This window comes from Alligator mississippiensis, chromosome 4, assembly GCF_030867095.1.
Source record: "Alligator mississippiensis isolate rAllMis1 chromosome 4, rAllMis1, whole genome shotgun sequence".
Taxonomy (NCBI): domain Eukaryota; kingdom Metazoa; phylum Chordata; order Crocodylia; family Alligatoridae; genus Alligator; species Alligator mississippiensis.
Genome location: NC_081827.1, coordinates 49,247,495 through 49,274,480, shown reverse-complemented (window position 1 = coordinate 49,274,480; position 26,986 = coordinate 49,247,495). Strand labels below are relative to the sequence as shown.

General features: G+C 41.3%; 1 protein-coding gene across 2 annotated transcripts in view; it reads left to right on the top strand.

Moving 5' to 3' along the window:
- MET (MET proto-oncogene, receptor tyrosine kinase) overlaps positions 1-26,986 on the top strand; it is a 128,054-nt gene that overhangs the window by 84,904 nt on the left and 16,164 nt on the right. For both annotated transcript variants that reach the window (XM_059725949.1, XM_059725948.1), the window contains 7 exons: positions 733-835; positions 1,066-1,202; positions 3,198-3,362; positions 4,437-4,536; positions 15,548-15,766; positions 23,146-23,292; positions 25,311-25,467. In XM_059725949.1, the coding sequence (XP_059581932.1) occupies positions 733-835; positions 1,066-1,202; positions 3,198-3,362; positions 4,437-4,536; positions 15,548-15,766; positions 23,146-23,292; positions 25,311-25,467 (1,028 nt within the window). The remainder of the gene's footprint in view (positions 1-732; positions 836-1,065; positions 1,203-3,197; positions 3,363-4,436; positions 4,537-15,547; positions 15,767-23,145; positions 23,293-25,310; positions 25,468-26,986) is intronic.

Genomic DNA, 26,986 nt, shown 5'->3' with positions numbered 1-26,986 from the left:
CACAGTTGTACCTTTCCTGTTCCTCAGATGCTAACAATGGCATGAGGATGGAAGGCTTAAACTCTGTAGAAACGAGATAGATGTGATGCCATTTGGCACTTTGAGGACCTCACAAATGCTATGAACATTCTTTCTCAACTGAGAGTCACTGTCCACATGGATCTTACTTAATAAATTTCTTCTCTGTTCCCATAGAGCAATAGAAGCTAGAAATGCAGGGCAAGAAATTACCCTCTTTCCTCTAAGACAGGGACTGCACTATCATGACATTGATAGTCTCCTTAAAAGTTTATTATGGCAGGCAAAGAATTTAAGGAGAAAGAATAGACTACCTGTGAGACCATATATATGTATAATTCATTCCTGGGTAATATGTTCATTCATTTTCTCAGTAATATGTGACTTTTCATGATTCTGTTGTCTGAGAAAATTAAGCACTAAGGAAAATTTTAAAAACAAAAGGATTTTTATATGAATAGAGACATTTGTTTTTTCACTCACATACTCAGTGTTTTCAGTGTATGTTTCATATATCAAGCATTTCTTTTTCTGGCTAAATGCAAACATTACAGTGGTATGAAATTTGGCATGATAAGGAATCACAGGTCATTCAACTCGTTATTTTTAAAGCATTTGTGACTTGGGAATATTTATTATTTTGAGTTAATATGGATGCCCTTCTTTAATCAAGCCAGAAAAAAATTAATATCATCTTGATTTTCATTTCTAAAGGCTGGAGTGCAGTGTTGCTGCTGCAAATAGCACAAGTTTGAATATATCCAGCAGTGTTTCAAGTGGACATGGCACATCACTATTCAATACATTTTCCTATGTGGTAAGCATTATGATTACAATTTTAGCACCAGAATTAACCTCGTTATTCATTAAGACAGGAGGCAGGTTACTGGAGTAGACAGGCCATATGTGCAATCCTGTATGCCAATTTCTGTGCTCTTTTTATCTGTATTTTTTGCCTCAGAATGTGAAATGTGTTAGGATTTTTTAAATATGTTTTTAAGATCTTGAAACAATTTAACAAGCTAAATTCTTATTTTTACCCCTCAGAATCCGGTCATAACACATATCTCTCCTACCTATGGTCCCAAGTCTGGTGGAACATTATTAACTGTAGCTGGGAAATACCTAAACACTGGAAAAAACAGGAGGATTCTTATTGGTGGGAAACAATGCACCTTAAAAAGGTAGTGTACTCACAAGAGAGTATTTGTTTTTGATAAAGAATTGGGTTTGATTAAATACTTGTGGCATGGAAAGTTAAGGAGCCCGAATACTGGCATGGTATGTGTTCTTGCCCTTGCTGCCAGCAGTATTGACGTATTTTTATTTTTGCTCTTGCAATTATTCTCTACTTGCAATTGTTCTACTAAATTATATTTATTTATTAGCTGGGGGATGGTTGAGGCACACACTGATTCTAAATTTGTTACCTGCAAGAGTCAGTTTCACCTCCCTGGCTGGTATTTTCTGAAACCAAAATTCTAGCTGTGCTTCATATAGCCCAGTGGTTCTCACCTATTTGCCATAGTGGGCCATACTTTCAGCTCTCAATGTGGGCCACACCCACACAACTTACTTCCTGTGTATCCATTTAACAGAATGTCACATGGACCACAGCAGTGTGATGATTGGGTCACTTGTAGCCCTCCAGCCACAATTTGAGAATCACTGATATAGTCAGTCTGCAAGACTGATATTTCAGTCTCTTCTCATCAGAGCAGGGCTGGAAAGACAAGGATAACTACAATGTAAAGAATATTTAACATAAATGACATTTCTTCATCCTTGTCGCAGAGCACTAAGGTGCCCTGCTCCTAGAGAGGGGAAATTACTAGGGAAAAGAGCCCTAGCAGGGAATAAGAGCCCACCTGCGGGTTGCCAGGGCAATTGGAGGCAGCAAATGACCCACACCTGACAGCGGTCAGCTGGCTGTAAGGGGCAAGGCCTGGCTCTTATAAAGCCCAGGGCTGAGGCCAGGCTGGCAGTTCCCTGCCAGCAGCCAGAGAGGCAAGAGCTTCCTCAGCCAGGAAGCAGGAAGAAGCCTGATTGCAAGTACAGGTCATGGCAGCTCTGGAGGCTTGGGCAATGAGGTTAAGTTATAGCCAGGTGGCTTATGTTTCAGTTGTAGCCAAGAGGCTTGAGTTTGTGTTGATGTTACACTGGTGGTTTGGGTGAGGCAATAAGGGGTTGAAGGAGGCCTCAGGGGGAACCCACAGCGTTGTGGGGACCCTGGCACCAGTGAGGGCGCAGTATCCTCAAAGGGGCCTCACAGAGGAGTGTGAGGACCCCAGCGCCCAGGAGGGGGGTCGCACGACTAAGAAGCCCAAGTTGGGCACGGCGAGCCCCAGACAGGGGGCAGCACTGTTGAGAAGCCCAAGTTGGGCACGGCAAGCCCCAGAGAGGGGCGTATGAGAAGCCCTAGTGTGGGCATGGTGAGCCCCAAGAGGGGAGCCCTATTGAGAAGCCCAAGTGTGGGCACGGCGAGCCCCAGATAGGGAGGGCAGCACATTTGAGAAACCCAGGCGTGGGCACGGCGAGCCCCGGAGAGGGAGCGCCTTATTGAGAAGCCCAGTGTGGGCGTGGCGAGCCCCAGAGGGGGTGTTATCAAGAAGCCCAGTGCAGGCGTGGCGAGCCCCAGGAGGGGGCACTATTGAGAAGCCCCAGTACGGGCATGTTGAGGCCCCGAGAGAGGGCGACGGCGCAGAGAAGGCCCTGAGAGAGGGCGAGGAGAGCCCCAGGAGGGGGCGGCAGTGTATGTAGAGAGAGAGAGAGTGACAGTCCAATGTCCATTCCAACTGTGAGGCTTGGGGTGTGGTATAAGGGGTGGTTGGAGCCACGCATAGCCCATAAGGCTAGGGTGCCCCAAAGCACCCATTTGCAGGACAAGACCCACGAGGGGTCTGGGAGTCTACAGGACCAGAGGTTACAACGGACCGTGTCCAAGAAGACGTGAGGCAGCCTCCCTAATCTATATTAGAACATCAAAGACGTGGCGGGCGAGAATCAGCGAGTGCCCTTGGGCTGACTTGGCACAGACGAAGGGCCTTAAGGAGATCACGGCCCTCCTGTAGGACCCCGCCATGACAATCCTCTAATATTTAGTTGTCCAGGCCCCTACCCTGCAGTGTGCTCATGTCACATCACAAGTTCCCTGACTTTTTTCTGTACTTTCCTTTCAGGGTATCTGATAGCATTGTAGAATGTTATACTCCTGCACAAAAAATTCCATCAGAATATCCTGTTAAAATGGAAATTGACTTAGCTATTCGAAAAACTAAAGATCATTTTACATACAGAGAAGACCCCATTGTTTTAAAAATCCATCCAACCAAATCTTTTCTTAGGTAAGTAAAAGTTTCTCATAGAAATGGGAGAGAAGAATGACACTGTTGTACAGTAATCTATCAAAATAAATTGCATTTTTATCTCTATCTGCCATGCCAATTGCTTCTATTATGGTCCAGTTGCAGAGGGCAGATCATTTCCTTTCAAAGGTGAATGGGAGAATTTTTTGTCAATTTTTAATGTGATTTGACTCCTCACTGTTTTGAGTGTGCCTATAAAGTCCAGATGAGATGCATCTATTGTAATTGCAAAATGCACCTTGCATGCTATATTTAGACATTCCAGTGATTAATGTACATGTCATCTTAACATGCAAATTCAATAGAACAGCAGATTAATTTTAAAACAACACAGCAACTTGTATATGTACCATATTGCTCTGATTATAAGTTGTCCCTACATTTAAGATGATCCCACATTTTCAGATTTGATGTCCAAAAAGCAGCTTTTAAGTATAAGGTAATAACTACAGATGAAGAACTTGAACAGTAGTTGCTTACAAAATCCTACAGGATATTAAATAACCAAAGGGAAGGCTACGAGGGTAAAATGCTATGTACAGAGGTGTGTGTGTGTGTGTGTGTGTGTGTGTGTGTGTGTGTGTATGTGTATACACAGAGAGAGAAAGAGAGAGAGAGAGCATTATATAGATACGTTTTAAAATTATATAATTGTATTAGCTTTAACACAAACTATCTGTCCTTGCAAAGAAGTCAAAAATGAAAAGGAAATGTTTTTTGTTACCTTTGAAAGCAGTGATTTTAAATAGGTTAAAAATAGTTGGGATTCCTTTGTATCCTCCTTCAGTTGCACAGCTCCTTTTTATTTTCTGCTATCTCACAATAAATATATATTTTATTATGTTTCTTTCTGTCTCTGATTTTTACATCCAAGGCAAAGAGAACTTAATTCTCAGAATAATACTTTAAAAGACACCACAGCTTTTATTTGAAACTCACCCTTCATGTTTTTAAATTTACTTTTAGACTGTTGTTTAATCTAAAATGTATTTGATTATATGGCTCTTTATAGAAAATACAATTATTGACACAATTATTTTTAATTTTCACCAGCGGTGGAAGTACAATCACAGCTCATGGAATCAACCTGAATTCCGTGTGCTTTCCTCAGATGGTAATCACTGTACCTAAGCTAGGGAAGAACTTCACTGTGGTAAGTCAGTCTCTGGGATGGTAAATTTAATCTCAATATGTTCTGAATATCTCTGTTCTCTTTGGTCAAAAGTGCTTGTTTTCAACTTGTACCTTGAGGTCCTGAGTAGAAGTTTTTCTGTTGACTTCACTAAGATCCAGATAAGACAGGATGAAAATGTCATTATGATGGTTCCCTTGCACGCAGCAAAGATCAGTGATACTTTGAAAATTAAAAAAAAAAATCAGTTAGCCATAACAATGAAGATAACATGTAAAGGTTATAAGGGATTCTTGCAAGGAGAAATAATATTGGGCGGAGTCATTTTATTTAAGAAATTTTAAGGCCAGTTTGTGCTACTGTCAAAGTCAACTGCAAGCCTCCACTTGACTTTATTGTCAAGGACTGTACACTTGAATGTTGATACAATGCAATTTAAATTGCAGAGCACTATTTAATAAAAAAAAAATTTCATAATAAGTATGAATAAAAAATAACATCACAGATTTGTATAATTTTAAAATAAAACATTGTGAAAATTAAAATGTATAAAACAGTACAAGTTTTAAAAAGTCAGTTACAGTATGAAAACATAATGTTTTTAAGTAGTTCAATTATTAACAAGTAATATCCAGACATACAGGCTCAGGTTCATAGTGTTCATTGTGTTTGAACTAATGCTAAAAAATATCATGTTATTTTGGAGTGTTTATTTTAGCTAGCCCTAACCTGAGACTCTTAATTTTGTGCGTACAGTTTTGACCTGCAAACAAATGCACTACAGTGAATTTGGGGTCTGACTGGTAACATTAAGGCAATGCTTCCAGCTGCACTCATCATTCAATATGAATGTAGAACTCCAGGTGTGAGTATTTAAAGGGAAAAAGTTGAACCTGTAAAGTAGGAGCTCACTGCTGAAATCAATTGCTGTGTTACGTGTTGAGTCTGGGTGCTGGGGTTTCTTCCTTTCAAAATGAAGTAAGATTGTTCACATTCTTGCTTGTTCACATTCTTGCTTTTTACTTGTGAGCACATGTAAAATCACTTCAGGGCTTATCCTGAATCCCTTGCTTATCAAAATTCTCACTGATTTCAGAAAAAATCTGGGGTGTGTTAGGAATTCAGATTTTTACCTGGTTCAGATTTTCTTAAAAGTATAAAGAAAACATTGAGTAAAATTCTATTTTTTTTTTTTTTCAAAATCAGATAAACAGATAAATAAGATACCTGAATTTGGCAGCTCTCTCATACAGATCTCAGGGGGGCTTCTGTTCTTTGCATTTAGTAACACCTGAGAGAATGATCAGATAGAAATGTAGGTGTGTGTAGATGAAACGGGAGCCCTAAATTGAAGCAGTGAGTTTTTAAAAACACCACTTCAGTTTAGAGCCCTTTAAACCCCCTTGTCATGCGCACACCCAAACTTACCTGCCTCTCTGGCAGTGGGGAGGGGAGGGTGAGATGCTGGTGGGCGGAGTGGTTCCTGGGCTGCAGGCGGGGGCTGGTGCTTCCCTCCATGGCAGCCGCAGCCCCGCCCCCCTTCCTGGCAGCACCCACCCACAGGCACTCAGCTCAGGTGGTCGGGTAGGCAGCCCGTACAGCTCATGCAGGCAGGCAGGCTCCAAAGGGGGGTGGGAAAAAAGATCAGGCTCACTGCTTTTCTTGGGAGGAGCCTGCTTTCTCAGGCTGCTGCCAGGCTGCCTGCATGGGCTTCCTGCAGAGCCATGGAGCTGCATGGAGCCCAGTGCTTCACTCCATGGCTGTAGGGCAGCAAACAAAAACTCCTCAGAAGAGTTTTAGTTTGCTGCACCCCAAGTCATTTAAGGTGCATTACACCGCTGAAATTGCAACATCAGCTGGAATTACTGTGCAGTACACTGCCAATGCGCGCAAACATAAACTCCGTTAAAGTGGTGTAAAAGCATTTAACCTACTTTAAAATGCCGTGCACACATGCCCCTCATTTTGTCTACACATGGCCATAGGGTCCTCTCCTTCACAAGATTCTTCGAATACTAGGGAACAATCTGTCTGTTTTAAACAGTAGCTTACTCCCCTCCTCTTCTGTCTGTGAAGAATTACCTCTCTTCCCTTGATCTGCCTCTAAAAAATAATGGGGGCAAGGATAATCAAAATTATCTTTGATGCTGTTCAGCATAATTTATTTCTGGCATCAAAAGTGTATGTGGTACAAGGATATGTAGGATCAGGTCTGCCCATAAATAGGTTTGTCTGATAAAAAAGTGGGTCTCTTTAAAAGATAAACTGGAGCCTAAAAGTATCCAGGCAGAAGTTCTATTCCTCTGCACTGCCTCTGGAGACCCCTGACTTCCTGTGTTTCTGTGGCAACCAAGATGGAGTGTTGCTGCTATTTGCTTCCCCACAAGCCTGTCCCCAAATAACTCCTCAAAGTAGACTCCACACCGTGATGAGAAAAGGAATTACAGTAAAAGCTGTGTTATCTGGCATCTTACTAGCCGGCATGCTCTATTAACCAGAATGCCGGCTTGTAAGGTAAAAGCGAAACTGGAAGTGCCCGCCGTGGTACTTTCAGTTTCACCAAGCCCCCGTGGCACAGGGCAAAGTAGCCTGCACTGCCAAGCCCCCATAGCTCGGGGCATAGCAGCCTGTGGGGCCTGTGGGAGGGGGGGTAATGTGGCAGGAGAGGCGGCGGTCCAAACAGGGAAAGACGCCTGTTTGGGCCTCTCAAGTAACTGCCATATTTTGTTATCCAGCACCCCCCATTCCCCATGGGTGCCAGATAACTTTGCTGTAATATGGAAAAGACAAAATTAGATGGAAGATCCTGTATGCATGCCACTAGAGAATGCACTTGGATGCACCCTACCTCATTCTACGGTGTGGATCCTGAGCCCCAGACCATACATAACACCCACAGAGAACTTCTAGGCTAAGTACAATCAAAAAGCCTGAGGCTGAGTTGATTCAACCTTTGCAGGTTAGTCTAAACTGCATAGATTGAACCAATAAGCAAGTAAGCAGACATTCACTTTTGATTCCAGAAATGCAGACATGTGCCTGCAGTGGCCTAGGCCAGAAGCTGGGAGGTGCTAGAGCATGCCTCCCTGCTCAGCTGGAGCAGGCAGGTTGGGCCAAGGCTAGCCTGCCCACCCTGCAAGGGGGACGGGGGGAGTGGGGCTTGCAGTGGAGGCGCAAAGCATCCTGAGATGCTGGGGAACTGTGAGTTAACTTTAATCTGGAGGGAATCTGGGACATACCAGTTTATGTGTAATTTCTGCCCCTAGCCCTATGATGCTAAGAACAGGGGCAATGGTGCTGAGGAGATGTGTCCTTTTTATCCTTCCCTCACTTGGAGCCAAAGCAACATAGCAACATAGCTCCCAGCTTCATATTACCAAAGGGGATAATGCGATATGACCCTAAATACATAAAACCCAGACAGCAGAGTGGGAAGCAGCACAACATAAAGCAAATTGACTGAGAGGTTTGGGCAAAGTTAATGGACTCATTTATTGTTTTCTTTTCAGTTTTTAAATAGCAAGTTTACATCCTCTCTCTTACACTTTGGTATACTTGGGGCAGAGAAGCTGTCCTCATCATTATCCAATATTATTCAAAAGTACAGAGAAAACTAAAGTCAAGGCAGAACTAAATTTTATAGAATCATAGGAAGGTAGAGTTGAAGGGACCTCAGTAGATTGTCTAACCCCCATCACCTTGTGCAGCAGAGAAAAGGTACTTAGGCCATCTCTGGCATGTTTGTCTAACCTGTCCTTAAAAACTTCTTGCAGAGCAGAACCCACAACCTCCCAAATTCCCTCCTTTAGAGAGACATACATTCCTTGTATTACATCTAAATTTTCTTTAAGCAAATGAAGCCAATTTATTCTTCTCCTTCCCTCAGGGATCACGAAGAACAATTGATCACCATCTTTGTTGTTACCCCTCGCATGCTGAAAGGCTGTTACCATGTTCTTCTTTTCTTTTTTCTAGACTAAACAAAACCAGTTCCTTCAACCTTTCCACGTAGGTCATGTTTTCCAAACCCCTTATTCTTTTTACTCTCCTCTGGATTTGCTCCAATTTGTCTGTGTGTCTCTTAAAGCATGCTTCTTAAAGGGCTGTTCTTCACAATCCTTTGAAGAGGTTAGTATTAGACCTGGTCACAAAATGTTCCCTGGAACAGTTTTCCATTAGAGAATGTAGTTTCATGGGAGTGTGTCAATTTCAACATTTTTTTTCTACATGTTTAAATAAATTACTTTGACTTTCTTGCTTCAGTCCAATAATATTGAAACATTCCATTATGATTAAATGTCTAGTTTCAACTTTGTCATTATGATTCATTTCATTTCAGATTAAACCATATTAAAATATTAATTTTGATAGTGTGCTTGTATATATATTTAATATTCTATAATATACATTTTATCTTCTTGAAATTAACTTTTCAGCATTATTAAAAATATGATTCAACATTATTGATTTACAGTGTGTTAATGTTTCCAAACCAAAGATTTTGGAAATTTCTGTTCAAAGGGATGTTTCTCATTCCATTCCAGAATGGGTTTTATTCCTTACTGGAATGGTGGGATTTCCTGCAGAATATAAATATACCCTTTTGCTGTCTTATGGCCACTTGGTGGGCCAAGTCACTGCATCTTCTCTCTTCCTACTCCACCCTTGCAGTAGCTTTATACAATCTAACCTTTGGCATCTCCGAAGGAATTTTGAATTGTTGTACAAAAAACAAAATCCCTGTAACCTCTGCTCTAGGTCTTGCTAGTGTATATATTCTATTCCCTAAGCATTTGAGGTCAATATTTACTCTTTAAAAGCCTGTACTTTGCATTGATTTCCTAATAGCAAGCAAGTGGTCATTTGGGAATCCTTTACTATAGATGGACCAGTGCATCCATTAATTTGGATTTCTATTCCCACTTCTTAAACTTTTCTATTTAAGAAAGTCCCAAGATGTCTGTGGATATAAAATTAGGAAATACTTTTTTTTATGCAAGGAGTCCCATACCTCCACAGCCTTTAAGATACAAGACCAGATCCTGTTCCACCTTTAAGATGTCTAAGGGCTTCTCTACACTGTGGCAGCAGCAAGTCTCAGCACCAAGGAACTTGGGCACATTACACCCACTCAACCTGCAGGCATGCTCCAGATGTCAAAAGTAAGGCAGTGCATCTGTTTTGGTCATCTCTCTGCACCCACTTGTGAGCCCTTGGTGTCTGGCATGCCTGAAAACGTTCACTGAAGACACATCCAGAGGAGTCTCACTGGCTTGCTTACAGGTTTGGAGTGTGCCTGAGCTTGTAGATATGTGTGGTTTGGAGTGTGCCTATGCATGTGAAAGGAGGAACCAGAGATAACCTAGTCTATGTTATGGTCCATATATCTGACAGACTGGAAATATGTGCCATGTCAAATGGCCACATTTCATCTCTATTTTATCCAAAAGATTAATAGAACAGAAAGAGGGGCAGAGGATACTAAATCATTAATATTGACTAGTGCATGGGCCTGAACTGTAGCACTGGCATTCTGTGACAAATCTTCGGGATCCACAGGCTCAGTAAAGTAACCTTTATCTTCTTTTCAGCTAGTAAGAACAGTTTGAAATGGGAGGCTGCACTTCGTCAAATCAGGCACTGCATTCTTATCCCTGCTTATCATTTCCCTCTTCAACGAGTCATTGAGAAATCACTCTAGCCTCTGAGATACACAGCAGAGATAGTTTAGAAGACTTCCAATTTGCCCTACACTTCATCTATCTTTCACTCATTGGAAAATGCCAACATTTAAAACTTTGTATCTGAGGTGAAATTATCCCCTCTACCACTTCTGACTGCCTCAGATCCTGTAACACAAACCACATTTGCCCCATCTTATCTAGGTCAGCTGCTGGGTGACCCCTTAAAGTTTGAAGATCTTCCTCCACATTTTTTCTGTTGTTGTGTCAGGTGAAAAAATCAAATTGGGAATCAGGTTCTGTAGGTCAGGCTTGAATTAATTGCCTCAGGGGTCATATTTTATGAATGAAGAATACATACCTTTAAGTGGTGAGTCACATGCATTGTGTGAAGGGTTATTATTCCCCACTGAGTGTATTATTTGCTTATTCTTGTGAAACACTCCACATTTTTGGCATCATTTTTTTCCATATATTTTTTCAGCTGAGAATTGCAGTCAGAAAAAGATACAGCTTTAGCTTTTAAAGTAAATGTATTTTAAAGCCTGATTAAATAAAAGTTAAAGGTGCTGCCTGATAGGCAGTATCTTAATTGAGTAGGCAATAAATTGAATTACAGGTTTTTCCTTATAGATTCTCAATCCAATATTTCTTGAAAACTAAACCATCATATTCTTCAATTGCTAAAACCAATTTCAAGGTAAAAATGTCATGTCAAATCATGTAACAATAAGGGCATCGCAAATAAGATTTTTCTTGACCTTACCAATCAGTCACATTGCATCACCTCTAAAGAGCATTATTAGATTTTTATCATTCTCTGAGAGCGTCCCTTTCACAGACTAGCCTGATGAAGTAAAGTATCTGATTCCAGCAGATAGCCGCAAACAAAGTTATGAATACCACTGCTATTAATTTAAAAGACATCACTACTCTACAGTAGATAAAATGTGTAATGAATTCACATTAATCAAATATAACTACAGCGATTACCTAAAAAGTATTTGGTTTTATAAGTGTGTGTGTGTGTGTGTGTGTGTGTGTGTGTGTGTGTGTAGAACAGTATATACTCTCTCTCTCTCACTCACTCACACACACACACACACACACACACACACACACACACACACAGAGTTATGTGCCCTATATTCTATATCAAGTTTTTTCTGCATTTCATAAACCTAGATAATTATTTGAGTCATAGTCATTCATTTCAAAAAGAAAAAAATACTGGATCACTTTATTTGCCATGATGTAATGTCTCTAGATAGGCATAAATGAGTACGTTCAACAGTGCTGCCATCAGTATTCCCTGCTGCTGTGTAGTTTCCCATTGATTGCACACAAAATTATTTTATTTTGAAATTACGTTAATTTCTGAAACACTCGTGTGTATATATATAGTTTGACCAATAACACATTATTGGCGTCTTTAATGACTTTAGTAAATTATAGCAATTAAAATGATAAAGTATTATTTTCATGATAAATTCTATCACCAGCATACTTACTCAAATAATTATCTCTAGGTTCATGCAATGAAGAAAAAAGTGTTATAGAGCATAGGTCACATTATTTTCAAAAGAGCAAAGCAGTAGTAGGTGTAAACACTAGAAATATAGCAGTAAATGCTACTTTTTTTTGAAGTTATATAGACGTTAAAAGGGTTGCATAGGTATGAGCAGGTGTGCACTTCCACCCCATTGTCATGCTGGAATTCCACTGAGCTTCACCTCACCTCCCCACTTTCCTGCCACACCCTGATGGTAAAATTATATTCAGGAGAATGGATGACTCTCTGGGTGGATATCAGTCTGCCAGGATCACTGTTCTTCCACAGGGCTCCACCTCCCCTATACCCTGCCCCTTTCCTTTCAGGCTGATGATATATATTCCCTATTGGTCTTGAGGCAGGGAATGCCTAGTAAAGTCTGTTCTTGGGTTTGGTCAGGTTCTTTAATCTGCAGTTCCTTGACACTTGCTTCCTCTGGCTGACTCTCTCTTTGCACTTAGTTAATAGGGTTATCCTGTGTCTGCCTTCTCTCTTCTCTCTCTTTCAGTTGTTGTATCTGTTTCCCTTTGTGCAACTCAAAATTCCTGAAGTTATCTCTGGATTCATATATTTAACTCTTTCTCACTTCTTCCCAGCCTTACTTCAGGCTGCTCAGCCTTAGGTGTTCTGAGGAGCCCAGGTGCAGGACCTAGCCCATAAATCAAGCCCTCTGGAGATCCTTCTCCCCAATGGCCCTTCCTTGACACAGAGAAAGTAAATCAAGGAGGAATTTCCTAGTCTGTCTCCAGTGTTTCTAATTTTTCTCCAAAAAAAAAAAAAAAAAATCTCAGTCTTGCTTCTTCCCAGGCTTGATGGCTCAGCTAGGCTCTCGCCAGCTGGCTAAGGCCCTGCTTTTCTTCTCCTTGGTGTGCCATGCAAATTTTTTCTTTCCTCTGCCCACCTCAGTTTCCCTCTAAGCTCCACTCCTCTCGACGGGTCTTTTCCCCATCCCATTCCCCATATACTTCCCTTCCCCACCCCATTCCTACCAGCCATCCTGCTTGGCCCCAGCTCTAGGGGTTGGCTGGGATGACCCACATCACCCCACAGTCTGCTGTCATTTATCTCTCTGGGAGGGTACGGTTGATGTTCACTCATGGCTTATCCAAGTCTTGACAACTTATGCAGTTTTGGCCAATGGAGATCCCCTTTCCCTGGGTCCTCACAGCTCCTGATCTCACTGGGTTGTCAACACTTCAAGGGCTGCCAAACCTTTCTTTGGCATCCTTCCTTAAACTCTGTGCTCTTCTTTCTGAGCCAATCAGTGCAGGTTCCCTGGGGCACGTGTTCTCATGCCCTAGGTACCTACCTGTTTCCTCGGTTTTCCCCAGACCCTCCTCCCCAGTGCACTGGGGATGCGCCACTCATCTGGACCCGTCCAGGTAAGTTTCCCAGCAGCACAGCTGGCTCTGTGCAGGTATAGCAGAGGCTTGGCCTCAGCCTCTGCTACAACAGGTATATCTAATGACAGAATTTGGTCTATAAAACCAAATGCTCCTCACTATTACCTTCAATCAGAGCTGCATCCATTTAATAAAGACCAAATTTGGCCAATAGTTAGTTGCTACGTAATACAGATTGAAAACTCTAACGGTCCTTTCCAAAGCCGTGAAAATGCTTTTCTTGCCAAATTTAAGATTTCGCTATATTATATATGGAAACGTGAATAATAATTGTGAGATAAGTAAAAGTGCTGATTTGTAGACAGATAGTTTAATCCCATGTTTCAAGCTAATGTAAGTAAATAGCTATAAACATTATGATCCTAATTTGATATACAGCTAAATTGTATTGCATTAACTTAGCATAAAAGTGGCAAATGCAAATTAATTTCAAGACAACCTTCAGGCTTGATGTTATAATGAGAACCAATATAACCCTTCCACCTCCCTCCCTCTCCTTCCCCCCCCCCCCCAAAAAAAAAAATGAGAGAGAGGATTTTGGCTCTATTTAAATGTACATAGTTATTCAACAGTAATATATTTTCCTAAGGAAATGTCTTGGAGAAGAACACAGAATACCAGAAATGGCTGATCTGTAGGTGCAGAAGGTCCTATGCTTCATCATTAATATTGTTTATGTCAGTCACACTATTGGAAAGGGGTAGGGCCAAATTATGTTACTCTTTATACACTCAAAGCAATTTTCCAGCTGCATAAGTGGCATTTTGGCTCTTACACATAGTTTATGATTCTATTACAGTTGTAGTATGGACACACATGCATCCACATGACTACTGAGTATACATAATAGGGTACACACACTAGTCAGGCAGGTATTTGGTTACATAGCCTTGCACCAGAGGAAAAGGCACAAAGTAGGAATATAAATCTCCGTGGGATTAATCTACACCAGAGCCCCCAAAACAGTTAATATGGTTCTGTATGCATGCAGACAAAATCCTTCTCTGCTTCACCTTCCCTTGTCTTGACCAAACAAAATTGGTGCTGCATGGAAGAGGAGGGTTGTTTGTTTTTGTTTTTGTTTTTATATGAAGGAAGGTGAAGGAAAATTTCTGGATCCTTGTCACATGAGTGAGGCTTGCCAAGTCTGAGAATTTGCACACTCTGGTTGGGGACTTGAGTCAAGACAAGGGTTATAGGGACACAATCTTGTAATGAGGAGGAGGTTGTGCTGCTGGGCTGGAGGAGGAGGAGGAGGTTTGGCAGAGCTGGATATGAGAGAGTGGGAGTGGAAATGGAAGGAGCTGATGAAGAAGGATCTTTGATTGGGAGTTGGGGAGGGAAAAGACAAGACTGCGCTGTGTGACCAGGAGAAAGTAAGAGAGCAGTCGTTTTCTGCCTACCTGGCCTCTGCAATACCAATATTTTATTTTGAATTAAAAAAAGGGAGATATTGAGTTGGAGAGAAGAGCGACTCTCTCCCTACTATTTTCTGACTGAACATCCTCATCTTCCCCCAAGTGTTCTTGTGACACCCCTGTCTGTCCCCGTTTGAAAATCTGGTCACCACACAGGAGGAGGCTGTTGGGGCTGTGGGAACTCCTCACATACACCACTTTACTAAGTGTTGTGGTTTCAGTATTTCTGTGATGAAGCCTTCTTTTCCTATTTCTGGTCTAGGCAATCGTCCAATTGGGATAGGGAGCAGAAGAGTGAGAATGAAGAATGTGAGGGATATGGTCATATTCTCTGTTTCTCTGTGAAAATGCACATTCCCTCATCCTGGTATACACTACTGTGTACAAAGGAGTCAGTCAGGCAGTGGCCAGCAATAAGCCATTTTGAACTTTTCTAAATTTTCTTTGGTAGTATTCATGCCTCAGTAGACATTTATTTCCCTTGCTACAGACTCTTCTGGTTGGTACTACCTCTGCCATCATTGATAATCATTTAAACTCAGAGCCATGGACCTTCAACAGGTGAAATGTGTGTTCATTCTGCCCCAGCTGCGGCCAGGATGTACAGTTTTATCCCCTGTAATGAGTACTACAAGGGCAGACTGCAGTCAGTCGGCTTGTGTATGGTATAATGCAGAATTGGAGCTTTAAATGTATAATTGTATAAATAAATACATTTATGATTTTGTGGCACAGAAACACATGGCTTTTTGGCACTGGGTAGGAGTATTTCTCCTATATTATCCTAATATAATTTCTGTTATATCCTGGGTTGTCTGAATTTATTTCTTTTTCTAGGTGGATACATTGGCCTGCAATTCTCAGTTATTTTTCATTTTACTGTTGTCTAGTTTTCCAAATCTTTATCACTCAATATTACCCATTGAAGAAAAACATAGGTATGATATTTAAATAATAATGCTCTTTTTTTTATTACAGGCATGTAACCATCGCTCTAACTCAGAGATAATCTGCTGCACAACTCCTTCACTTAAATCCTTCAATCTGCAACTACCTTTTGTAACAAAAGTGTTTTTTATTTTTGATGGAGTCACCCCTTTATACTTTGATTTTGATTATGTGAATAACCCTGTATTTAAACACTTTGAAAAGCCAGTGGTTATCTCAAGAGGCAGCCAAAATGTAATAGAAATTAAGGTAAGAAGTGCTAAAATGGTTTTGTAAATCTAATTTTGATCTAATTGGCTTTTTAGCAGTTAAACCTAAATGGAAGTATTTTATTACGATATTGCTGACTATACCAGCAGATAAGCTCTAAAACACAAGTCATAACACTGAAGTGTAATAGGGAACTGTTTCATTTTTTTTAAATGAAAGATTGGAGAAAAGATCTAAAACAAATTGCATAAAAAATGAAGCAGTAAATAGCATGAGAACATTGTATTCTGCATATAATATGTTTTTTTGAGGTCACAGTTCCCATGAATTAAAGAAAAAGAGCTGAACTTACAGATGTACACTTGGCATATCGTGTGGAAGTGCAAAAGTAGTTTTCCTGGTCCTCAGGACTTCCAGAGGCTAGTCTGGCATCCATGCAGGCTAAAGTAGCCTCAGGATGGTACTAAGTTGTACCAGCTTTTAGCAGCCTTTTACAAGCTGTTGGAGAGCAATGAAGCAGTGTATACTCCAACACAGAAAACTTGGAGTGTTTTTAGGTGTCCAGTTGCAATGTACCAAAACCAAGAATCTGGCCCCAAATTTGAAATGCCTGCTCTGTAAAATTCAATCATTTCTACTTCATGGTCCTGCATCCTTTCTATTGAAAGGAAAATGAAATTTGTAGTGACATACTGATCCTGCTGCCCTGACATTATACACTGAATATATTATGTATTATACAGGAAGTCAGACTAGGTAATCACCAGGGATCCTGGTTTTCTCTGAATGAAAAAACCCCTCAATATTTGGTTTAAAAAAAGTAATTCCATATCCGCATTTTCCCATGATTTAAATGAAACACCACTAGTATATAGATATATATAGAGAGAGAGATGTGTTGTTTTTTTTTTTTTCATTTTAATCATGGAAAATGTGGATTTGGGGTTACTTTTTTTAACTGAAAATTAGGGATTTTTTTAAATTGGAGAAAACCAGTATCCCTGGTAATCGCAGTGGTCCATTCTGCTCATAATATTTATGAATCTTTGAAGGTTTCAGACCTGGTAATGAGTGCCTGTTTGGAGTAACCAGCCTGGATGCTGAGGTAAGCCAGACAGTGCTGAGAAACACAATCAAAGTGCCAAAGCACAACCAGTTCCCAGGTATTGTACTGGTCATAGGAGTACAAGCAGACAATCTATGTCCATGCCATGTGTGTATAGGACTGCCTAGAGATATGTAAGTGTGCTGAGCAGAAGATTTTGAAATTTAGTTTCGTTCCAATTCAGAATAAAAACCAAAAATGCGAAATTCTGTGTGGAACAAAATATGGGCCTGGCTCTGGCAGTCTTCCCTTGGGGGTTGCTCCAGAGCTGTATGTCCTTGAAGTCCTTGGGTTCCTAATACCCACATAACCTGCATGGCACAGATACCCGGGAGCAATGACTATAGAAGGCCTTCAGTCTGATGGACAAGATGCTAAAGAGCCAGGTAGGTGAGTTGGTAAAAAAATCAGGCAGATGTCTGATTAAAATGAGCTAGAACGTAATAAAAAAGAACTCTCTCTACAAAATATTTTCATTTCATCCAACGGACAAATTCTGGCCACATGTTTTATAGCTTTTCTTTTTAATCATTTATATGTAGAAGCCTTAACTACACAATTGCCTCTTCCCCAGCCTGCCCACAAACATCCTCTGTGATACTGTGGAGAGAATTTTCAAAATTTAGCTATGCAGGCCTAGGGCAGGAATAAAGCCCTCCACCCAGCATCTCCATGGCTCAGTGTCTTCAGACAGTAGCACCAGAACATTTCTGCTGTATGCTAGGTCTTGCACACTCACTGTGTGAGGTAGATATTTATAGTAGGAAAAATTTCACATTTGTTCCCTATTTTTTTTTAACCCATTTATCCACCAAAGCACTTTATTTGCTATATTTTCTTTTAAGTTTTGACCCTCTTTCTGCTTAGTTGTCAAGGAGGTAGGTGGAAAACTTTCAGATAGTGAAGACTGACTGAAGACTGCCTTTTTGGAGAGTAACACAATGATAATTTAGCTGTGCTGGTGTCCCTTGTAGCCATGGTGCCTAGCCAGCTGCCTACCTAAGCCTGATGCCCCTGATTATTTCCTGGCAACCAGCTTGAGAATGACATTAGTGAAAATTGGTCTCCTAGAATAAAGCATGAGCATGCAGTAATTCAACATCCTCCTCCAAACAAAATTAGTTGTAGTGGGATGCTTCCATCTACACACTGAAGCAATTTTTAGAACTTATGTTCAGGAGCCAAAAGGTCATTATAAGCCATAATGGCAACACTCTTCCCTTGCCCCCTACCCACGTACAAAAATGCATACACAAGTTGACATGCCTCATGGTCATATTTTGTGCAATAATTAAGCAAGTGCACCATGAAATTAAATGGCAACTTGCTTCAGTGAACAAACTGTTCTACCAAACCAAAGTTCTTTTATCTTTTTCTTAATTAGTTTCAGAGGAGTAGGGGGAAGCTTTTATCATGGGTTTTTCAATCAAACTAATCTAGTGTGACATATTTGGCTTTCAACAAATGACTGGGGATACTGATGGGAAGGTTCTATTTGGTTTCCCTTGATGAACATAAGATGTTTTATAAGGAAATGTTACTAAGGAAAAAAAATGCATTTAGTCATTTGCACTATCTAGGACCTTGTCAGGCCATTGCATCCCAGCTTTTATCTTCAGTGAAAGCCTTCCAGAATTCCATATTACACTCTGTCTCTCAGGATCTCACCTCCCAGCCATCTTTTCTTGCCAAGTATGTGATTTTCTTTGAAGTCTATCAATGTCATTCATACCCCGGTCAGAGGGGTCATGGCAGAGTGACACGGGGCAATCTCCTGCTCCACTGCCACTCAAATGGCTTTTGAAATGCTCCCATCTCCTGCCAACTTGGAGAGCATACAGGCTATAGAACAAGTCCTATTGTCTGCCAATCTAGGACAACCAAAAAACTCAAGTCTAGGCAAGAGAATGTAATTATTGCCTGCCAAATACTCGGTGACCTGTACTCCTAAACTCTGGGTGTGCTAACTGCTTGGTGCATCCTATGAAATGAAAATGAAAAATGACCTCCTGTCTCAGCGCACTTATAAACACTACCAAACTGCAGAAGAAATGGGTGATTTACCCACATGGCCTGCTCTTTTGTTGAATTCCTTCTATGGTTCTGCTTAACTGATCACCACCCATATTGCATGCATGTTTTCTTCTTCCAAGCTCCCATATAATACATATCCATCACATACTATTGTAGTACCTACATCTAGCCCAGTGTCAGCTCAGCAATAAGGAAATCTCAGTGCTAAGCCAGTATTCATTTTAAGCCACAATTTGGACATGCCTGGCAAACAGATATTTTAAGTGCAGATCAGATCAGGTCAGCAGCTTGCCCTTAATTGTGGGAAGTGATAGAGACATACCTAGGAATAGAAGAAAGATCAACACCCCCTACAAGGGCAGCTCTAGGCACTCCGTGTAATGTGTCTTGACTCCACATGTGACCATTCTTAAGGCCCTTTTGAAAAGTTCTCAGTGCTGTTTTTAATCAGGGTATGTCTATGCTGCAGAGTTGTATAAAGATACCTGACTCACAGCAGCATAGAGCTCACAAGTGTGCTATATACCATTAGGAGTCCAGGAGCAGCCGTTCCGTAGGGGTCCTTCAGCTTCAAGAATTAAACCAATAAATTAAGAATGCAAGCAGGACAGAGAATGGAAAGAAGGTCAATTAGTTTATCCTAATTTATGTCATTTTGGGAAAGGGCAGAGCCCCAGACTTCAGAGTCTTTTCTGCTTTCACTGTCCTCTCCATCAACACAGAAACCTTACCCAGTAACATAACGTAGGGTGAGCAAGCAGGACACATGCCCTGAGCACTACCTAAAGGAATCAGTACCAGAAAGGTACCCTCACTCATGCCTCATTCTCCTGTCTCCTTCTCTGCCTGCACTTTCCAGCTGCAGGAAGCAGCGGTGCAGGTAGTTTGTGTCACAGAGCACAAGGCTTCCCGGAAATGTTTGTTTTATCGAACAGCAGTAGATTTCACAGCTGCTTAGGGGTGAGGGGGTGAGAACAGAGAATTTAACCCATTTTTTACTGCTGAAATTAGCATTTTACCTCATTGACATGGGCTTCAACAGCAAAAAACCGTGGTGGACATTCCCCTCCCCAGCAGCAGCAACCTAAACTACTTTGTACTCCATGCTGCTGCTTGATGCCGCTTCTCTGGTGGGGGGTTAGGGAGGGCTTCCTTTTTCTCACATTATACCTAAGAGGTCCCTACCTGCGATGTTGGTATTGGCCTTGGTTCTCCTTCCTGTTCCTATCTGAGCAGAGGCTTTAATGAACAATACAGCCTGTGGTTTTACAGATTATAAATCATATGCACACACTGAGACAAATACAGACTACCCAAACATTTGGTTTGTAAACCACAGGACTTAATTTTTAAGCATAACTCATTCTGGCAATAGAAATAATTTGCAAAATGATGATTTCATGTAAAAATTAAGATCCAGACAATCCTTAGATAAATCTGCTTTAGAATTAAAAGATGGAAAAAACCTGCTGCTCCAGTCTCAAGGTGCTCTATGTGATTGCCTATCAAAGCATTAAGAAACATAGCCAGTCCATATATAAATGACTTAATTGATTAATTTTTCTCCACTTCTGTTGGGAGATTATCTTAGTTTTAGAGCTCTCAGTTAACAATATTGCTGATATTAAGCCTAAATTTTCCATTTATTTAATTGCATTTCATTGCTCCTAGTTATAACCCCTGAGGCTGATGCAAAGCGTTTTAGTCTTTCTGTATTGCTCAAATACTCATAACTGTGGAGCCATGTGGTATGTGGAATGGGTCTGTGATGGCTGTTCACCATAGTACCTAACTGCCATATATGGCTTATGGAAGCACCAACCATTTAGAACACAGCAGGGGTGAGGAGCAGACTTTTTTTTTAAGGCAAAAAGAGTAACATGAAAGACCAGTAACATGCTCTCATTTGCTTGCTCGATTAGTAATTAATAGGTGCTTCCCTCCATCCCCAACATTTTTGTGCTAAATTCTGGAGTGTTTAACTAAGCAGAATTCCAACTAAAAGAGGTCAGAAAATCTGCCATATATTTATGGCAATAACTAAAACCTAAGGGCCTAACCAGAACTGGTCAGGAATTTCTTAATGAAGTACCTAAATTCAATTTTTTCTTGAGAAATAAACTTCTATTTTCATGGAAGTGTATTGTTTTGAATGAAAATCATCAGGGAGATGCATCAGGTCCAGGATGAAAGAGGGAGACAGCTAAAATAGCCAGTAGCCCAGGGAACCTACTTGGGATGTGAAAACCAGATTGGTCTTTGCTCTGCTTGATTCAGAGGGAGACTTGAATGTGGGTGTCTCCCATCCTGGCAGAGAATCAGTCCTTCTCTGTCAGACAATTAATATTTAAATATTTATCAAAGTGATAAGAGACGGAGAGAGCGCACATAGTATGTTTCAACCCAGGACATCTGGGGAAGCCAGTTGCTATTTAGCAAGACCCAAGAATTGGTTAGAGCATTCCCACTTTACCTGAGCTGGGTCAGGGGCTCCTAGGTGGATCTACCACCTTCTCTCCCCCACTTTCTTACTCACACCTGCAAAAACCTACATAAAGTAGTTTTTCTATTGGGATTGAAATACATTTTAGAATTGAAAAAAAAAATCACAAAATGGAGTTCTTGTTTTCTGTGCATCCTGCATGGAGCTCACTGCAAGCTATGCTTTTCAACACTCCCTTGGTTAACCCATCTAGAGTATCTTCTACTGCTGTCTTCATCCTCTCTGCTTCCCTCCCTTCCTTCTGATTGTTACACTAGGGCTTGTGTACATGTGCAGGCTATTATAAGGTAAACGAGAGTGGGGACTGAAGGCACAACAGCTACTCCATGATAATTGCCTGGGTGCAAGATCCTATTCCATTGGTGCCTGGGTTTTTTTGGATGGTGGACTGGATGAGTGGTGCAGGTTTGGCCTAGCTGGGGCCTGATGAAGCTAAGTGGGAATGGCACAACCGGTGCCCAGTGTAGCCGTGTGCAAAGAGCTCACCAAGACCTGATCCCCACACCTGCATTGGACTGCAGCCAGGCAGTTCCAATATGACTGCTTCCAGCCTGGCTCCCCAAAGCTGCATCTGGCCCTGGACAAGCCATTTCCACACAGCTGGATTGGGCTATGGCTTGATCCAGCCACTCAGGAACCAGGTCCAGTTCTTGTGCATGGGGCCAGCCTGGCTGAGGCCCATCCATCCATGTTGTACTGGGGAATATGGAGGCAGGGAAGCAGTGGCAGTGTTAATTGCCATTGCTCTTCCACCACCAAATTTATGGACCCATGAGGAGACCCACCAGCCAGATTACATGGCTTTGTGGGCTGGAACTGGCTATGGATCTGGCCCTTGGGCCAGGGGTTGGTTGAGTACCTCTGTCCTATTCTGGTATGAATGCTAAGCCAAGGTAGTTCACCTGTCAGTAAAAAATGGGCTAGCTTACCATGCCTTAGTTGTCATTTACCCTGGGAGAAGAATGTGAATGCAAGTAATTTTCACAGAATAGCTACTGCACTGTACACCGACGCCCTGTTTATAATGCCTCTGCTTGTCTTGAATTAGTTTGTGAGCTCCTCAGAGCAGGAACCTAATCCCCTTAAATATTTGGACAGCACAAAAGGGGGCCTCACCCTGACCAGGGCCTTCACATGCTAATACCATAATTATTCAGCTGAGTCTGGGATGTGAATACCAAAGGAGTTTTGCTGGGTCAAAAATATTGAATAGGGCTTTAGAATGATGTCTTATTTACCAGAGCATGCTTATGTTTAATTTTACCAATATACTTAACCAACATTTATGAGACCAATTCACTTCTTTGCTTTGCAAGTTTCATCTCCCCTTTATAATGTACCTCCCTTCTCCACTTGCAAAACAAAATATTTGAGATGCCTGTAATTTGTGGCTAACAGAATGCCAGTTTTATATAAACAACAGAGTCATATACTGCTTCCTTTCTCATGTGCATTATGCAAAAATCTAGGATACACGGTGAACAAAACAGCCAAATATATTCTTGCGTGTTTACATTTTTAGAAATCTTTGTGGGCTGCATAAGTGTAACTTAAAGTAGGTTTTAGCCTTAAACATTTTATTTCCCCTTTATCTGTCTGCCAAACTGCTGTTTTCATTAACAGAACTTATATATGTGTATTGACTGGACAATATAAACCTGATTTTGTTTTATTTCTTAATTGGCTCTTATTTATAATGTTTTTCTGAACCAATCAAGTGTCCTTAGGTTTTATGAAGTACTTATGTAAAATAATAATTGATTTTCCCCCCCCCAGGGAAGTTATATCGACTCAGAAGCTGTGAACGGCGAGGTGCTAAAAGTTGGCAATAAGAGTTGTGAAAATATCTTCTCACAGTCAGAATCAGTTTTCTGTACAGTTCCCAGTGAGCTGCTGAAAACCAACAGTGAACTAAACATAGAGGTGGGATATCTACCCTGCATATGACAATGCCACTGTAATTATGGAACCTACAAACTTAAAATACAACTTGAACCTAGGATTCACAGTGAATCCAGTTTGTGCACTTCCTTTAGTGTTAGTCATAGTGGTTTTAAATTTAATCTTACTTAGAACTGTTAATTCTTTTAAATGAAACATTATTATTTTTATTAGGGCAGCAAGTAAGCACCCCCATCATGGACTGGGACCCTGTTGTGGTAGGTGTTATATAAACACAGAAAAAAATGACAGTCCCTACTCAAAAAAGCTTCTAGTGTAAGCGTAGGAAGAAACTAGAGATGGGAAGGACATGGTCACAATAGAGCAGTCATCTTAATCCTGGTTCTGCAAGCCTTTTTTGGGAAAAGTCTCACTAGAATCCATGGGATCAGGCCCCTGATATGGCAAATACATGAAATTATCTTTTCTCCACCTTCTCCAATTTCGTTTTATTAGTTCTGGTAAATTGATGACATTCAGGACAAATACTTGAGTCCATTATTTCACTCAGTATGAGCCAAAACTCGATCCCACTAGAGTTATTGGGAATGTAGCCACTAAGTTATACTGGACCAGGATATGACCTTTTGTTGATTCATAAGACACCACAAGAATGTTTTAGGGTTTTTTGATGAAAGATGAATGAAGGAAGATAAGAAATGATGTTCCTTTTTATAATTAAACCATTACGTATCCTGTCCTGCTACAGTGAAAATGGTGGGCTTATGAGTAAGTAGGATTGAAAGCTATATGATATCTTTCTTTCAGACTGTAAGCTGTCTGGGGCAGGGACTATCATTTTGTTCTGTTTATACAACACCTGTTACAATGGGATCCTTATCTGTAACTAGGACTCCTAGGTGCCATCATGATCCTACTATTACTACATTACTAGTAACAATAAGATAGTTTGCAAAAAAAGAATAAGTACAACTTTTTTGGGCATGTAGCTGACCCAAGTATAAAATCATTTGGACTCCTTTTGCCTTATGGACTTCTTATACGTTTTTTCAACACCTGAAAATTCCTTCTTATCTCATATGCCTATGTGATATGCATACATATACATATTTATACATATGTAGCTGCTAAGGTAAATTCATTTGATTGGTTCTGTTATGCCATATTTCCTAAGTTCTTTAGCTTGTAAGAACCAAATATGCCCAGCACCTACATGTGGAAGCAAAGTGTTTGCCATAAAAGGATGATACAAGCTTTTTCCCTTTTTCTTGGCAGGTAGCCTTAGAAATTGCTGCCTGCTCAGCAAAGAGGAAATTTTGCTTTTCTGACAAGCAGATCTACCATTACAGTGCCCAAAAGACTGAATTGCACAGAAGGAAGAAAAAGGATTGCCAAATGCATTCCAACAGGCTGAGATAGTGCCATGTGACCTGTGATAGTTTTGTTCTGCTGGCCGTCCAGTGTTTGTTAGTTTGGCTTTTTTTTTTCTGAATTGTTGACTTGCTAGGGACTGAATCACATGAGTCTGGAAACAAAAATACAGGAGTTTGAGGAAAGTCTGAAGCTGCACCATGTATATAGGTCAAAAGGACACGTCCTATAGACATTTAGGCTATTTTTTTAAATAATAGGAATGCAGTAGTATTTGTTTGTGTAATGGATGTAAAAGGTAAATTAGCACAGGGTACTAGGTAGGCACCTACTGCTAAGTTTCTGTGTGTAAGGACTGAATTCCTCAATAGAGAATGTAGTTGTTTACGTCTGCTACTTTGTCCCCTGAAAAGACTTAATAAATCATAGAGAACCAGATTCTGATTTTGCTTACACCAGAGCAAATTCATTGCATTACTTGAAATTCTCCCTCGTTATGGAACTTCTTAAAGCCAGGATTTAAGCCATATGGGAAGGCTTGGATCCCATTACTTCAGTGCAAATATGCATTACTTATTTGGGAGGAGGAGGAGGGAGGAGCAGAACAAAGCAGAGGTAATTTAAAAATTTCCCCTGCATCACAATTCTTGTATTTCTGTTTCTTCCAGTGGAAGCAAGAAGTTTTGTCAACTGTTATTGGGAAAGTATTGGTTCAGCAAGATCCAGATTACACAGGATTGACTGTGGGAGTTGTTTCAATATCCATTGTACTTTTGTTATTTGTGGGTCTTTTCTTGTGGATGAAGAAGAAGAAACAGATTAAAGGTACAGGTGATTAACTTCATGATGTAATTACAATTATAAATGGGGTTTTTAAAACATGGACTAATGTATGCACTATCTATGTCTGAGAATGCCACTCTTAAACCGCATCAGTGGTGATTGTACAATAAAGATGCAGCTCTCATCTGCATTTCAGCCCCTTTCTGCTACCTGGATTCTGTAAAGGGCAAGAGCATAGCCAGACCTGGCCAACTGAAAATAACCCTGTTTTGACTCATTTTGAGCTCAAAACAGCAAAATCGAAATAAAACGAAGGGCTTCAAAACAGCCTCAAAACAAAATGAGGCTAGTCAAAAGGTTTCAAAATGTTTCGGGTTTCAAAGCAGCCAGGTGGTGGGAGATGGGGGAGAACCAAGGCTGTGCTCCCAGCAGCTCTGCAGCCCAGCCAGGCAGAGAATGCAGCTCTGGCTCTCCCTGCCTCCTGCAGCTGGGCTGTGGGAAGCCCATCGCAGTGCAGGGGAAGGAAACTGAGCTCAGCTGGGCTGAGTTGCCTTCCCCAGCCTGATCACAGCAGTGAGGAGGGGAACTCAGCTCAGCTGAGCTCAGTTCCCTTTCCCAGCCAGATTGTAGCACTGAGGAGGGGAACTCAACTCAGCTGGGTTCAGTTCCCTTCCCCAGCCTGATCCTAGTGCTGGGGAGGGGAACTCAGCTAACCGGCCTCACTTCCCTTCTCTGGCCTGATCGTAGCGCTGGGGAGGGGAACTCAGCTCAGGTGGGAACTCAGCAATTGGGCTCAGTTCCCTTCCCCAGCCTGATCTATCACAGGGCTGGGGAGGGAAACTGAGCAATTGGGCTCAGTTCCCTTCCCCAGCTCCCCAGTCCCAGGTGGCAGCACCTGGCTCCCTCCCTCATCTGGCAGGTAGATCGGGGGTCTGCAACCCCGGGAAGACTGGCACAGCCCCTGCAGCCTCCTGGGGTTGCAGCCTCCAATCTGCCTGCCAGATGAGAGAAGCTGTTTCGAGCTTCCCCATTATAGCCTATGGGTGAAACGTCGAAACAGCGTCACTGTTTCAATGAAACAATGAATGAAACTGTTTCACTGTTTCAATGGAACAGCAGTTTCGAATAGAAATGAAATTCAAAACGAATTTCGAAACCTTGAAATGCAAGTCGAAATGGAACAGTGCTGTTTTGCACAGCCCTACTGTGCACCCCTTCTAGAGTACAGAGCCACAGCCCATGGGCCAGATGACACAGTGCTGGGGGCCACACCTGCTCTAGTCTAAACCATCCTCTCCCTCCATGAGCCCTGCCATAGGGAGACTAGGGAAGGGAGAAAATGGTTGTAGTAAATACATTACAGCTATGCTTAGTACATGGTCCCTGAAGAACTGTGTCTACTTTGCATAGATTACAGAAGCCTTCATGGTGCTCTAGCTTTGACCCACCTTGAGAACTGCTGTAATAACTTCCCTTGTCAGCACAGCAGAATATCTGCAGTCTACATAAGTATTCTTAATTAGTGTTGACACTTGCTGTGTACAGGTGTTTAATATTACTT